Here is a 15,551-nt window from a genome sequence, read left to right as displayed (position 1 = left end):
GAGAAAGGGGAAAAGGATGCAAAATGCTTAGCTTATGAAAATTTAAACTCCAATTTGGTTAATAATACACATTTAAAAAATCAAGGAAAGGAAAAACTTGCAAGAAAGGGAAGTAAGTCGGCTCCTATTGATGTGTGCCAAATCAATTCTGGAGAAAGGGACTTGTAAACCAACAATGGTATTGACTAGTTAGGTACAATTTAAGTGGCAAGTTAACTAACTCAGAAACATCTGTTCTAGAGTCTGTGGATGCATAGATGCCATGACATGGTCTCTCTCTCTCTCTCTCTCTCTCTCTCTCTCTCTCTCTCTCTCTCTCTCTCTGTGTGTGTGTGTGTGTGTGTGTGTATGTATGTATATGTAACTGACATATATTATCAAGTCATACTGAAAAGATTAAAATGTGCATACACATAATTTTCTATCAGAAACTCACTTCTGTAAAATACTAAGCAAGCCAACTGGTAAACTTCAAATATTATTTTGTAGTTTAGACAACTAATAAGCCACTGAAGTTATTATATTAATGTTCATGTACAAGACTGAATCATCTTATAATCAGGGGGCAGCTTAGTCATGGGTCATTTGATAGTTGCTTAGAGGTCACATAGAGATAAATGGTCTCTCCTGAGACTAGACTGATGTCATCTATGAATTTCTCCAAGTTCCTTCTTTGGGAGACTTACTTAATCATCAAGGAAACAAGCATTCATAGCAAAGTACTCATAGTTCCTTGAAGTCCATATCCCTGTTGTATCATGCAGGAACTCTTCCTTGCTTATTGCATGCCTTTGGAGCTGCTTTCAAGCTGTCCTGAATTGGATAAGCTTCAACCAATAGCATTATGGATATGCACAAATCTTTAGTTCTTCAAACTCTCCCTCTTGTACCTGGCATTTCCGGAAAACCGGAACCTTGTTTTACCTTACTTAAATTGTACCTATATAACCATGACTGTCACTTCCATGGATGTTAGTGATTTTCTTTCAACTTCAGATGCCTTCATATTAATTTCACTTCTATGTTAACCATGTGGTACTCTCAGGAACCAGATACTTTTCTACTCTTGACTTGACAGTTTACTTTGGACCAAGATCAAAATTTTGTATGGTTTATCTTTGATTTACCATGCGCAATAGAGTATCTTGTCCACCATGAGTGCTTAATAGATGTTTGTTTATTTTTAATACTTATTTTATTTTATGTGTATGAGTATTTGCTGGCATAGATGTATATGTGCCATGTATTTGCCATATCCACAGAAGCCAGATGAGGACGTTAGCTCCCCTGGAACTGAAGTTACAGAAATGTATGATGAGCCACTATACAAGTGCTGGATCTTCTGAAGTGTTCATGCCAAGTGAGCCACTTCTCTTGTCCCTGGTAGAACACTTAAATAATCAAGGTTACCTTTTGTTGATAGATAAGAATTAGCTTCATTGTTTAATCATTACTTACTTACATGCCTTGAAAGACCTACCTTATATCTATGCATACATGATATTACCTTCTTATATTAAATTTAATTTTTAGAATGAACTAAGGGCTACCAAACAAAGGCAACAAAATCACCTACTACAGTATTCATTCAGTAAAAAACTGAAGGCATTATTTTCTCAGCCTTGGTAAAATCAATTTTATGATTTACAAACCAGTGTTCTCTACCTTCTCACTGTTTGTCATACATGCATTTATTTACCACAGTAAATTTGTCCTTGGTATGAATACTCTGACTTCAAGCCTTGGCTTCATTTTTCTGTACACATTCAAGGTTATATTGTCAAATAGTCTATAATCCAAAGAACATAGTGCAATGCAAACAAAAGTGACTGACTTTGTTTATTCATTTATTTATTCAGAACAAGGTTTGATTTGATAGACAAATTTCAAACTCATGACCCTCCTGTTTAGCTGGTCAGGTACTAGACTGCAACATTTTAACAGATATTTTTCCCATCTTGGGAGTGCAGGATGTTGGGAATCAGGCTTTAAATTCTTGTGTGTAAGATAACAAAAGATGATAGTGAGAATAACCTGCCTCCTGCTCTATAGCAGAGGGTATCTGGAGTGAGGGAGGTGGGTCTGGTCCCATTAGGCATGTACATGGGTCTACATTTAGCAGGGCACTGAGATTACTGAAGATGTCTACAGATATTAAGCGTGCTTGCACCTGATCTCACTTTGCAGATAGATTTAGAAAGAACTTTGAAGCATTCTTTTTCTTCCGCATATAAAGTGCTTTCTTTTGGAACAAAATTATCTACATTTATACTTGGGGATTTGAAGTTTGTTTTATACTGATACATGAAAAAAATTCAAACATCAAAGAACAACTTATCCTAAGTGAAGAAATGTAATGCATTTAGGCTAAAAACAACAACAATAAAAAATCTGGTTAGAGCCATAAGCACCCAACCCAGATTTTAGAAGTAAGCTTCCAAGTATGAATCTAAGTAAGGATGGAATTTTTCCTGTTTGTTTTCTAAAGGCAGATGGTCAAAGGCCATGATGAAGGGCTATTGAGAGTGACTAAACATCAGGTGCTTCAGGAGTACACACACACACACACACACACACACACACAGCACTGATATACACAGACTCACAATTCCATAGTCAAATACATACAGTAACACATAAACACTGTAGACAATGTTCAAGTTTAGTCAGCTTGACAGGGGGAAAGCTAAGCATTAATGTTGGTCATCATTAAAATGACCTCCATGTTAAATGCTGATGGGAGGGTTCAAGGCAATCCGTGTTTCTAAGATCCTTACTACCTGATGGTTGGGATGGGGAGTAAAGAAGGAGAAAGAATAAGATGGATAGCCTTCTGCTTGGTATTACAACCTTTCTATGGGAACTAGAGCAAAGCTAGCAGGCATATACACCTCCACAACACTAAATCCACTCCATCAAAACTCATCTAAGGATAATCAAATTCGAACAACCCCCTGCTTTCCCGATGTCAGTGGATTCCATACTATTGCATCACCATATTCCACATTCTCATCTGTTGCTAGGTACCCTGGGAGCCTCTGTTCACCCAAGCTCCAAGTGCTGTTTTTTCTTAATACAGAGTCTTGGTTCAGATACTATGGTTCCTAAATTAAATCCTGGAGAGAAGACCCATCAGCCTTGATTTAGTACCTGAAGCCCCTCCCATCCACACTCACTACAAATCAAAACACTTTGTCAGTCTAGCAGCCTGTCATTCACATCAGCAACTAAGGTGGATGGAGCCAACCTTGTTGGGTAAGAAGGCAGAGGACTCCTTGAAAGCAATGAATTGGTCTGAGTTGGTTAGCATAAACCACAGACGGTAAGATTTGCTAATGTGGTTGAATGAGGCAAGACAATAAAAATTTGCTAATTTGTCCTCTATTTAATGTTTATTCAATGTGCTATATTGATTTAACTAAATGAAAGCCTCTGAAATTTGTTTTAAAATTGATTTTTTAAAAACTTTATCATGAAATGTTACCTTTAATCATTTAAATTACAAGATATGTAAGTATATCTTATACAAATAAATATAACTTACTGGTTTGTTCTATAAAGCATATTGATTTACTTAGGAATCAAACATGTAAGCTATTGCACTTAGTTACCTTGGTAACATCTGGAGGGAACTACTCCATCTAAAAATATTTTTCACATTGCTTATATTTTATGAGAAATTATAATTAAATGATATTTGTAAAAGATTCTCCCAAATGGTTAATTCTCACACAACCTAATATACAAGTAAGTTTATCTGTGAATTACCTATTTATTATGACCTCAGATTAAAGAAAAAATATAGTAGGTTTAATTTTTAACTATAATAGAAATTTAATTTGCTTTATGCTAGCAGGGATTTGGCTTAAAATGTAACACATTTTTGGGTTGTCTATTTGATATTGGCAAAGATTTCTTACAGGGAACATCTGATATATTTTTAGAGGATTCTAGTGAACAAAAGTTAGAACATGTGTTTGTAAGTGAAAAAAAATTTAAATATGTCTGTTGTGCTCTCCTTCAGATTTTCTTTGAATGAAATAACAACACAAAATAAATAACCCATTGTGTATTAGCATAGATGCTTCAGTTAGAATAAAATAACACACATTTTTCAAATTACTTTTATAGGTCATTTCCTTTAAATCTGTATTTAACAATAATACATTTTGTTGTTAAAAAGTTGGTTTTGTTTTCAAATAAATAGCTGTGAAAACTACCATTATGTTGTTTGGGACAGTCTCTTGAGTATTCCTGTGTATATATTTCTTATTCATGAACAGGTTTTGACTGGAAATATAAAGTATGTAATGAAATATAATTCTCCATTTAAATATGTTTTAACTTCTACCCAAAACTGTTTTCAATTATTGTTTCAGTCATTAAGTGCATTCCCTTGATTTCTATCCTGGACCCTGGTGTCTATCCTGACCCTTGGCTGTCTCATTTCTTCTCTTCACTCTTCTGTTCTTATTTCTCTCCCTGCCCACCCCAGCCTTCAGAGATGCTAACTTTGATAGTTTCTGATTCTTTTAACTGGTCCCTCCCAACTTTCCTTCTACCCCCTTCATATTACTGTCCTCACTAAAGTCTGAGTAACGTCTGTAAACCAGATTTTTATAGTCAGGTGTGTGTGGCTTAGAGAATATCATCTCATAAAGCAAAACGACATCAGAAAATCTTTCTGTTGTCCTGTCCCCTCCCTGCCAATTCCGTGTCACCTCCCCAAACAGATCTAACATGCTGAGGTTTGCTCCGAGTGAGGGCCAGCCCTCTGATAGGCACGTCACTTCCTATGCTGTTACTCTCTTCTTTTCTAATGCTATGTTAGCTGCTCACCATGATCTCTTACATCTCCTTTGCCCCAAATAACCTTCTGCCCATGACTTTGCCCATGCTGACCCCTCCTCCCCCAGGAAGATTCCCAAGTTGCTCACCTGGCCGGTGTTTTTTATCTTTAGGAGTTCAAGTCATATCACCCTGATTCCAGTAATCTTTGTTTCTTGCCCTGGATAGGAAGTGTATTTGTCTGTATTATGTTTACTTTTCTGTCCCATTAATTATATGTAAACTCACTGGAAAGAGTCTTATAGGCCAAGTATTTATATGCATACTGGATACAGAGTAGGCCTAAAAGAGATCTTTTGGATAAATAAGTAAACACACCTGTTTTAGAGTTTCAGTGTGTATTTCTATGAACGGAATTGATTAAAAACATTAACTATTCCATTACACCCTACAAAACAATGCATATTTTATGATATTCAGAAGTGTGCAAAAATCACAGTGTATTTTGTTCCTCTTATTTATTTACATTACTGCACTTAAGATCCATTAATACCCTTCTAAAGAAACAGCTTCTCATATCTGTTCACCATTACCCTTTGTAGACTATGGTAAAGTTGAGATGAGAAAAATAGAATGTAAGTGTTTTATGTAAATTTTATCTATGTATTTTTTTATACCTTGAAACAAAATCAGCTACCCCAGTTAGCTTTTCCTATTAGTACTTCATGAACCACATTTTCCTAAGTATTAAAATGAAGTATGAGTAGGTACATAATATTCTAATTATTTCTCTTATTAGCACACTTTTCTATTTTTGTAAATCTTTGCCATTTCTGAATCATTATGCTATTCAGCTCCACACTAATACACATGTATTTTAAACTTCACAGAGCTGCACACAAAGATTAAACCATCTATACTTAAAAATCCCTAAAGTATACTTCCTGGGACGAAGATTATGTATGAGTGTTTTTAATATATTTTACTTAATACTTAATACCCATGAAGCATATAGCAATGTGTCTACTTGGCTAGTAGTGAATTGCCCGCCCCCCATGCCTGAATATTCTTAATGAAGGAGTCAAATTGATTTACAAAACAATTGCTAATTATGTCATTTTTGTTGTTAAATTGACTTTTCTTTCAGATTGCTTTTGATATTGAACTATGTTCTTTTTAATTTGATATCATGTCTGTGTTTTAGTGTGTTTACTAGATTAAAACAATAATTGCTGCTTCAAAGCAAGGTTACTGCTTAGTTAAATTACATTTCTGAATAAAATCAGAAGTGTATTGCTGCTATCAGAATTTAGCACTAGTTGGAGATGATCTAGCATATTACTCAAACTACGCATCTTTCTTCCTAACAGATGACTCTGCTGCAGAGAGCTTTAATGGCAATGAGACTCTGGGACACAGCTCAGTCGCTTCAGGGGGAGCTCATGGCAGGGAGACTGGGGACTCCAGCAGTGATGGCAAAACTGGGCTGGAGCAGGAAGAACAGCCACTGAATCTGAGTGATAGCCCCCTCTCTGCACAGCTGACTTCAGAATACAGGATAGACGAGCAAGGCAGTAATGGGAAAAGCAAATTTAAGAACCTTCTAATCTCTGACCTCAAGATGGAAGGAGAAGCAAGAGAAAACGGAAGCAAGGTAAGACTCCATTACAGTTGCTGGATGATTTGTACAAGGTCATGAATATCAAGATAAAGCACATATACACATTACTAATAAACTCATAATTATGCATCCTGTGTGTTCACAAAACATTATGTAAGGAGCAATATAGCCAAGTGAACCATGTCTCAATGATGTGGGTATTATTTGATATAGGAATTGTTTTATGTTATGTATTTCATTTCTGTAATCTACTTATGGATCAGTCCCTAGGAATTTGACAAGTACAAGTATGAAACATTTAGTATCAGTTCACAATTTTGAACAATAATAGCATCACTTTCTCATTTCTCTAGACTGGATAGGTGAATGGGCAGTAAGGTTTCAATTAAATTCTCCAGTTTGCTTTGGAGATCTGGGGGTTTCATCACTTATTTGCTTTAGGGATGCCAGAGAACTGTGAAGTGTCAGTGTTCAAGTTGGAATTTGTAGATTAAATATGTACAGCAAGATGTAATGGATCCAAAACCTCTTTCAGATATATCTCATTTCTAGATGGTTATATTAAAGTGAATTGCAATCTTGCTATGCTCAGGTTATTACTTAAAACATTTTAATCTTTGAAAATATCTATACTGGAAATTCTGCTATGATCATTTTAAAGAATCAATTTCTTCTATAGATGTCCATCTATAGATAGCATCTTAGTCCAGCTCATCAAGTTGTACTGCAGAGGGGATATCCAGCTGTCATCAGAGGATATAAAAAACTGTCACTTTCAAAGGTGCAGCACTTTGGACAGAACTGAGAATTTTATGGCATTCTTCATTTTGATATTCTTGATTCTTCCTGACCTTTAACATCTAGTTGTAGACCTGGATGTTGACATGTTCCTATAAGCAAAATGTCTGAACCTGGATTAATTTTGTAGTTCAGGCACTATGCTTCTGAAATTGGCTCTATTTAAATCTCCTCCTTGCCCGAGGGTGTTCTGTTTTATGCTCTTCAGGCAAGTCACTTGACATTATAAGACACTTAAGCCTGAGGGAGACTGCTATCACGTTTACTCTGGTAAATGGATAAGTACATTCTTCGGCAGTTCAAAGTTAGATCACACAGCACAGGTGATGCCCTGCTTGTGAACATTTGAAGCATTGAATACATCTTATAGAACAGAATGATGCATTTTTCTTTATTCTATAGTATCTTGCCTTTAAAAAGCCTAGATAACCACAACACATGTATATGAATATAAACAGGAAAGTTTACTTGCCATCATGATAATTCTGAATTTTAAAATTTGGGAGCTCTAAGCATCATTCCATTTTAGGACCTTACTTCAACACCACAACCATCTTCATAAAGTTAAAGTTTTCCTAATTCAGCATTGAACTTTATCTTTACTTTCCTAATAAAGATATCACAAAAAGGATAAACAGTGGCAGAGTTTTCGCTACCTTTTCCAACTTAGTTTGAAATAAATTCATTAAATTTTATTTCCATGTCACTTAACAGCACATCTAGGTGCATGGTTTCCATCTTCTTTGAGATTTGCGGGACCTTAAAGTTCTAAACATGCCAGGGCATCCATATCTGATTCTTGAAAGGGCAAACCACCATGGATGGATAGTCTTGACCACATGACCATCAATCAAGATCTGCCGGTTTTTGTTCATAGAATGCCTTTTGTCATGGATAAGATCCACGCCATAGAAGATGGGTAGATTTTGTATCAAACACACTCAGTAATTAGCTTAAATTTCTAAATGCAACATCATTTTCCAGACAAAGAACAGAGCAAAGCAGGACTTGTATGGGTATTGTGTCCAATTCTGGTTCCCTGAGACTTCTAGGTCTTGTGTTTCTTATATTGACCATATCTGGTGCATTCATATTTTACTAACCTTTCTTGGAACAACCATCTTCTTGGCTCCTGGTTAAGGCACTTGTTCTTGCCAACTTCCTTGGTGCTGTTTAGAGAGTCCAAAAGCAAACTCTTCTTTCTATGGTGTGTTTTTATTGAATCTTATGTCTAGAATTATCCTTGGTTTAGTCATTTCTTTTTTCCCCCTCTTAGTCATTGTTACATGAGAAATTGTGCCAACTAAAACATATTAGTAGTATTAGGTATTGGATTTTTTTCTGAGCATGGAATTTATGTGTTGTTACCCACACATATCTTTGCTGAAAGTAGCAAGCAGATCAAACTGCTTACCTCTATCCCTTAATGTATTGCAGTCTGTATATGGAAACACACTCTGGAGACATATGCCTGAAATTTTTCAGGAGACTGAGGCAGGAGGATCACAAGGTTGAGATTAGTTTGAGCTACAAGATCCAGTCTCAAAAGCCATAGACTAGATAAATAAATAAAAACAAAAACTATCATATTAGAAACCTAAAATTTATACAATAAAAATACTTGGTACATGTTCAAGAGTAGATATGGTAGCAAAAGCAACTCACAAAAGTTCGAGACTCCTTTGTAAGACCCTTAATCTATAGTTGTGAAATATGATAGGATGAAAATAATTTTTATGATTTATTTCATGTGTATGTGTGAATGCCAGCATACATGTTCATGTACATTTGCACGTGGTGCTCCTGAAGGCCAGAAGAGATCACTGATCTTGTAGAACTGGAGTCACAGATCCTTGTGAGTGCTATATGGGTGCTGAGAAGCAAACTGTTTTTCCTCTACAAGGGCATCAAGTGCTCCTAACTGCTGAGCCATCTCTCAAGCCATGAAAGGTTTTTATGACAAGTTCAGATAAATATCTATTCCTATGCTAAAATAGTAAGAGTTCAAATTAGGAAAAACTATTGATGTTGGAGCAATCTCAAGACTTGCTGCTTAGAGGAAAGGAGCAATTGTAGGATTTTTTTTTCAGGAGTCTCTTGCTAGACACTATGAATGGCTTTAATTCAGACAGAGGAAGATAATGGTCTCAGGAGTCACTGTTCATTCTGAGTTAGGGATTGTTTGGAAGGAGTCTGGTGGAGGATCCACTTCAACTTCCCTCCCCATCTCTTTCCCTTAACCCACCCCTTCAAATCCAGCCAAACACAGCTCCTCCCTCAGAGAGGCTCAGGAAAACTCTCACAAGGGATATATAGCGGCATCCCAGAAAACAGACTGGTGGTTCTTCTGGTCTCAGTCTCATCCCCTTCTCCTCTCTGTGTGGTGGGAATCACCCTGGAGTGCTTTACCCATTAAACCTGGGCTTTTCCTGATTCGGTCTGATTCAGTTTGCTGTTTTGGTGGAGAGGCCTTCAGGAGGCCTAAGACTTATCAGGGATGACTTCCTAACATTTGAAGACCTTGTCATTGTTATGCAAGATAAATTATAATACTTGTTGAAGGTTCTGCCTCTAAAGTATTATTACAGAAAGTGAAAATATGTAAGTGAGTAAAGTAAGCTGTCTCCAACTCATGATCCAGCAGTACAGGGTATGTGTCTGGCCACTGTCTGATCTTCTAAGTGACATAATGGGAAATGAGTGGGATGAAATGAGATCATGCCCAAGGGATAGCAGTGATAAAAATTAGTTCCAGAGAGGGACATGGAAGGGCAAATGTAGACTTCCAATTAGTAGGATTGATTAAGTAATGGGGTGGAACCTCTTTTGAGCATGTATCTGTGAGCTTGCCCTCCAGGATTAGAGAACGTAGAAAGGCTAAAGTCCCTTAGTCAAGGCTTTATGGCATTTTAAGACTTTGGGTAATATTCACTACAGTTAAGTATGATAAAGATGTCTTTAACTTGGTTGCTTGTGAACATTTTTCTGGCAACATTGTAGTGGGTGAGTAAGATGTGAACCAGAAGGAAGGAAGAACAGCAGCCTGGTTACAGAGCTATTACAGCAAGTTATAAGAAAACTAATAGAAACAGGAATAAAATAAACAGGGAATGGAAAACAGAGACAGAGAAAAATGAGCTTGTTATTTTTCTTTTTCTGTTTTTAATGTGTAGGCTGTGTGTACATGTGTGTTGTGCAATGTATGTTTGTGTAGTACATGTATGTACATGGAGTTCATGTGTGTATATACCCTTTCTGCAGTTAGAATCCATACATGAAATAATCTATGGTTTCTGGTTTTCAATCAGCATTAATTTACTCTAACACTATCAAAAAATTTTTGTTCCAAACTTTGTTCCATCAACACTATCTTGTGGATTCTCATGGAGCTTTCTGTGAAATCTTAGGTAATTATACAGCCACCAATTTCTCTGTTTGTTGAAGGGATCTAAAAGCTTAATAATGTAGAATCACCGAGAAGCTTAGATTTATGAGTTTAACATTGACCTATTTCATAGTTTTATTGAGAATAATATCAAGCAAACGTGATTTAAAAGCATTTCAAGGCTCGAACAGTGCATAGAAATGCTTGGAAAGCAGAGCAGAATTGGAGGATACTTTTTAACTGATTGCTTATTATTATGCAAATTCACTCAGTAGACCAGAAAGAAATCACATTAACCAATCTAAAGGCAAGATATATTGCACCCAAAGAATTTAGGTGGTATTTGTTTTCTTTGCTCATGGCCACAGTTTAAGGGGCAAGTTAATAACATTAAAATTCAGAACTGAGAAGAAATGACAATGATCTTGGAAAATGAGACCCATGAGGAAATGTGAGGGAACTAGCTATGTAGAGAAAGAAAAGGCAATAAATCACAAACTTAGTGTCGACTCTAGTCTAAAAGTTATTAATTGTTGGAAGCGAAAACAAATCCAGAATTCTAATGGAGGGAAATATAGAACTCTAGAAATGCCGAAGGGCTGGGATTTAATTGTTATTTTTCTAATTTTGAGTATTGGTAGCCTAGTCACATTTTATATAATATGGTAAACTATTCTAATGCAATCTCACAAGAATAATGTCTCAATAATAACTGCTGTTACATGTAAAGCATATTTATACTATACTCATATCAAGCAGGGTTTGTGAGTACTGTTTCATGCCTAATATGTAATCTTGGTTATATTGTTTGGGCTCAGGCCCCAGGATGCTTGTATTTTTACTTATATAATGATATTTCTTTCTCTCACATGTTTTTTTGTCATACTTTTTCAATTAATCTTTCATTTACTTTCACATAAATGAATGCTACCATTCAAATTAAAGACCATGAAATATTAATTCTAATTACCACAAAAATTGATATAATAGTTTTTAAACTGTGAATAGAAGAAAGAATTCAAGGAATGACGTCTCTTGAGATGTGCATGCACAAGATTGTCTTTGAAATGCTAAGCACCAGGCTTTGACACTTGTAATTAGATTGCCTTTGTTTGTGGGTATTCTAACTTATTATTGTTTAAAATTGATGACTTTTCAAGACTTTTTTGGTGTTACATAGAGATATTGGTCTAGATAAGTAATTGTTTAGGATATAAATAATAATGTATGCTCTTTATCATAATATCAGCAATGGCTGATGTCTTTGTGAATGAATTCTTTCTAAATTTTTTTATCTTATTCAGTTTGTGTGTAGTGTAAGGGTATGCCAGGGCTAGTGTGTGGACCCAAAGATGGAACTCAGGTAGTCAGGTACTGCACATAGATGCCTTTACTTATATAGTCATCATGCCAGCCCTTCGATTAATTTGTAATGATTAAATAAACCTAGCCTCTTGGTGACAAAGGGGCAATTTCAGAGACAAGGGACTAGATGAAAATGCACCAGGGAAGGACAATGATGATGAACAGGAAACAGTGAATCACTGACAGGTCAGGAGAGGGCATCATATTGACCAAAGGAAACTTCCAGATCCTTTTAGGGCTTTTGGGGCATGGTGGGTGGGGGACATTGCATGAGAACATGGGCAGACTGAGCTTTGAGGTGGATTGTTCAGGCATCTCTGACATAAGGTAGCTTTAAGTGGCATAAGTGAAGAAGACTGCTAAGAGGAGGAGGGCTCAAGGGAGCATGATGGGATAAGAAGAAGTGAGATCCAAGAACTATTTAGAAAAATAAACATGTTGCACAGGAGATAGAGGGCTTAAATTGCATTGATAGTCACAGAGTAAAGGGAGTATTAGGTCTGCTACTGGTGTATTATATCAGCTGTAAGAAGGATGAGCTCTTGTGCAAGGCTTCATAGTCAAACCTCTAAGCATTGTCATGGTAAGAAGAGAAGGTACATTTCACCAGCTGTGTTTGTAAGAAAGGAAATCAAGATCAGATTGTAATTAATTTGACTTAATTGTCAATTACACAATTAAGTGATGAAGCCTAGTGTTGAAAACAGTTCTTTTGCTTCTGTGAGTGTGGTGTGGGTGTTGGGTTCTGAACCTGGATCTCCTGAAGAGTGGCCAGTGTAACCTCTGATCCATCACTATAACACCAGATACCCCTTTAAAAAATCATTGTGGGGTTGGCAGTATGGCTCAGTATCAAAGGCACGTTCTGCCAAGCTTCAGAATCTGTAGAAGGGGAGAATTACTCAAGCCATGTGTTATGTGACTTCTACATAACTGTAGAAGTACCTGTACCTACAGATGCACACACACGCACACACACACATACACACTGTAATAAAAATGCACCAATGAAAAGTCATTGTTTCCTTGCTTACCATCACATGCACTTATTTTCTCCAATATTCTGATGTGATTACAAGAAGCAGGGTGGGGGCAGATTTTTATGGGTATCTCCTCTCTGTATCCAGCACACTTAGTCATCACACATTGGTTATCTCAGGAAACAAATATGGTAAAACGGAGCCTTCAATAATTTATGTGCTGAAAAGTGCAAGGTGAATGGGATAGGTAATTCTGCCTGTGCAATAAAATATGCATTCTAAGTTCCTTTTTAAACATGCAAGAGTTCAGTGAGGTCAATAGAAAACCCAAGTGGCCCTTAACCACCATTGTTTTGCATTCATAACTAATGTAAGTAAAGTTATAAGGTACATTTTTTTTTACCAAGATACAAGACTGACCAACCATTAGATTTCTTTTTTATTTTATAATTCAAAACAATCTTATTTTAATTGATTTTGTGCTTAATGATGCTTTATTATTCTTATGGGATTTTAATCATGGTTTGTGTGGTTTGTGTATATGTGTATGTGTGGGTGCTTTATGAATTGTGCTCATTCTTAGAAATAAGGTCAAATGGTTAAAAATATTCTTCCATTCTGTAGGGGTCTTGGCAACAGTCACAGATTTTTAAGGTAGAATAATAAAACACTCTAGGTTTAACAATCTGAAATGATTTGTGCATTTCTCATAAGAACTAGTATGATTAGAACTCATTGAAATGATACTAACCTAAATTTGAGAAAAGAACAAAGGAAGAAAAATGAAAGCCAAATTAATCAACCAACTGTCTCAATATAAGGTTTTATATTCTTATTAATATTAAACATTAAAGAATCAGTCTTAAAGGGTACATCTGAAAGCAGTTGATGGCATCATTATTATTGTTTAAACTTATTTATTATTAATGTGTGTGCATGTGAGTTATGTGCCATTGTGAGTGTGCCACACATGTGCATGGAGGTCAAAGGACAGCTTTGTGTGATTTATTCTCTGCTTTTATTTTTCACTTGGGCCCCAGGGTGTAAATTAAGGTCCTCCAGCTTGAGAAGCAAGCATTTTTACCAATGGAGGCATCTCACAGGCCCCTATTATCATGTATTTTATACTTTTGAAATGGAGATATTGAAATTTGTCATGAAAAGAGGATAGCTTGACTTAATGGGCTCAAAAACACGAACTAGTTAATTTGTCCCAGGGACCAATGATGAATATAGAATGTTCTGTGTTATTACAATAACTAGGGAACTACTTAAAGAACTATCTCATGCCATCTTCCCAATGATCCATTAGAAATAAACTTGTCATATTTCCTGGTTTATACATATAGGAAAATAAAATCTCTATTAAAAAATCTCTAATTTACCTTACATTTAAACCATTGCAACTTCAATGTAAATTAAGATAATCTTGTAGAAGAGGAAATGGACAGAATATAAGAGTCCATGATAAGAAGAGTTACTAAACATTATCTTCATTGCCACAGTAAATATCTGCCCTGGACCTTTGCAAGGCTGGGCCTATCTCCAGCCAGTCATGGATGGAGGAGGAGTTGATGGGGCTTTAACCCTCCCTGCTGATCTTCTGGCAACTGAAGGATTGTGAGAAGACAGCCATTAATTTCTCTTGCATCCAAAAAAATAAAGCTCCTAGGCTCCAATAGATCGTTCCAACCCCATAGCTATGTTATAGTCTATGGGTGTGTGGTAACCAAAGTGAGAGAAAGATCAGAGAGAGTGGGATGAGAGTAAGTGAAGCATAGTGTGTGTGTGTGTGTGTGTGTGTGTGTGTGTGTGTGTGTGTGTTCCAAAAACAAACACACAAAACAAAGTCTTGATAATAAGCAGGAAGATGCTTGACTGAAGCATGCCCTCAACTACTGCAATATGGCTCCTATTTACTTCCTAGTCAGAAAGCCACATTTATCATATTTATGACTTAGTAGGTCTTCATTTTTAACTGTGAATAATAATGTTTAACCTGTAAGCAACTATAAAGTCTGAACAAGATGGAATACATTTTTTAATAGGCGTTTGTTGCCAGAGTGGTTCATACTGGCACCAGAATTTAGAGCTTCTTTAGAATTGACAAGAATGTTCTCAACTCATGCATTTTATTTAGAAAACTTAATACACATTTTCAGTAGCCTATAAATCTCCTCTTGAGATTGGTCACATAGAGAAGTATATTAAATTCTTCAAGGGAGTAAATACTGCCTACTCTTTCTCTCCCCTTGTAATCATGTCCTTCCTTCTAGTTCCACTTACTGTGCAGATACCTGAAATATGTAATTGTCTCCAGAGGTAGTAATCCCATTGCATATTTCTATGAATAGCTTGCACTTACAAAACAGATCTTAGGATACCTTGGAATCCCTACTTGTTAAAGCATGCCTTGATCCCATTAGAATTAATGTCCAACTAAAATGCTGCTTCTCTGGTACCATGAGTCAGAATTAATTCCACCAGAAAACAATGTTTTGTGAAATTCTAGGAGAGGTCTATGTAAAACAGGAACAGAGGGAGAGTGTGACGGTGGCATGTTCACATGCTGAAGCAATTTGTATGCCTGAGGCTCACTCCCTATCAAATGCTT

General features: G+C 36.2%; 1 protein-coding gene across 8 annotated transcripts in view; it reads left to right on the top strand.

The window, feature by feature from the left end:
• Nol4 (nucleolar protein 4) overlaps positions 1-15,551 on the top strand; it is a 330,500-nt gene that overhangs the window by 196,544 nt on the left and 118,405 nt on the right. For all 8 annotated transcript variants that reach the window (XM_036204832.1, XM_036204831.1, XM_036204834.1 and 5 more), the window contains one exon: positions 6,159-6,442. In XM_036204832.1, the coding sequence (XP_036060725.1) occupies positions 6,159-6,442 (284 nt within the window). The remainder of the gene's footprint in view (positions 1-6,158; positions 6,443-15,551) is intronic.

This window comes from Onychomys torridus, chromosome 13 (assembly GCF_903995425.1).
Source record: "Onychomys torridus chromosome 13, mOncTor1.1, whole genome shotgun sequence".
Classification (NCBI taxonomy): domain Eukaryota; kingdom Metazoa; phylum Chordata; class Mammalia; order Rodentia; family Cricetidae; genus Onychomys; species Onychomys torridus.
Note: the sequence above shows the minus strand (reverse complement) of the source record. Positions and strands in the feature narration are given on the sequence as shown.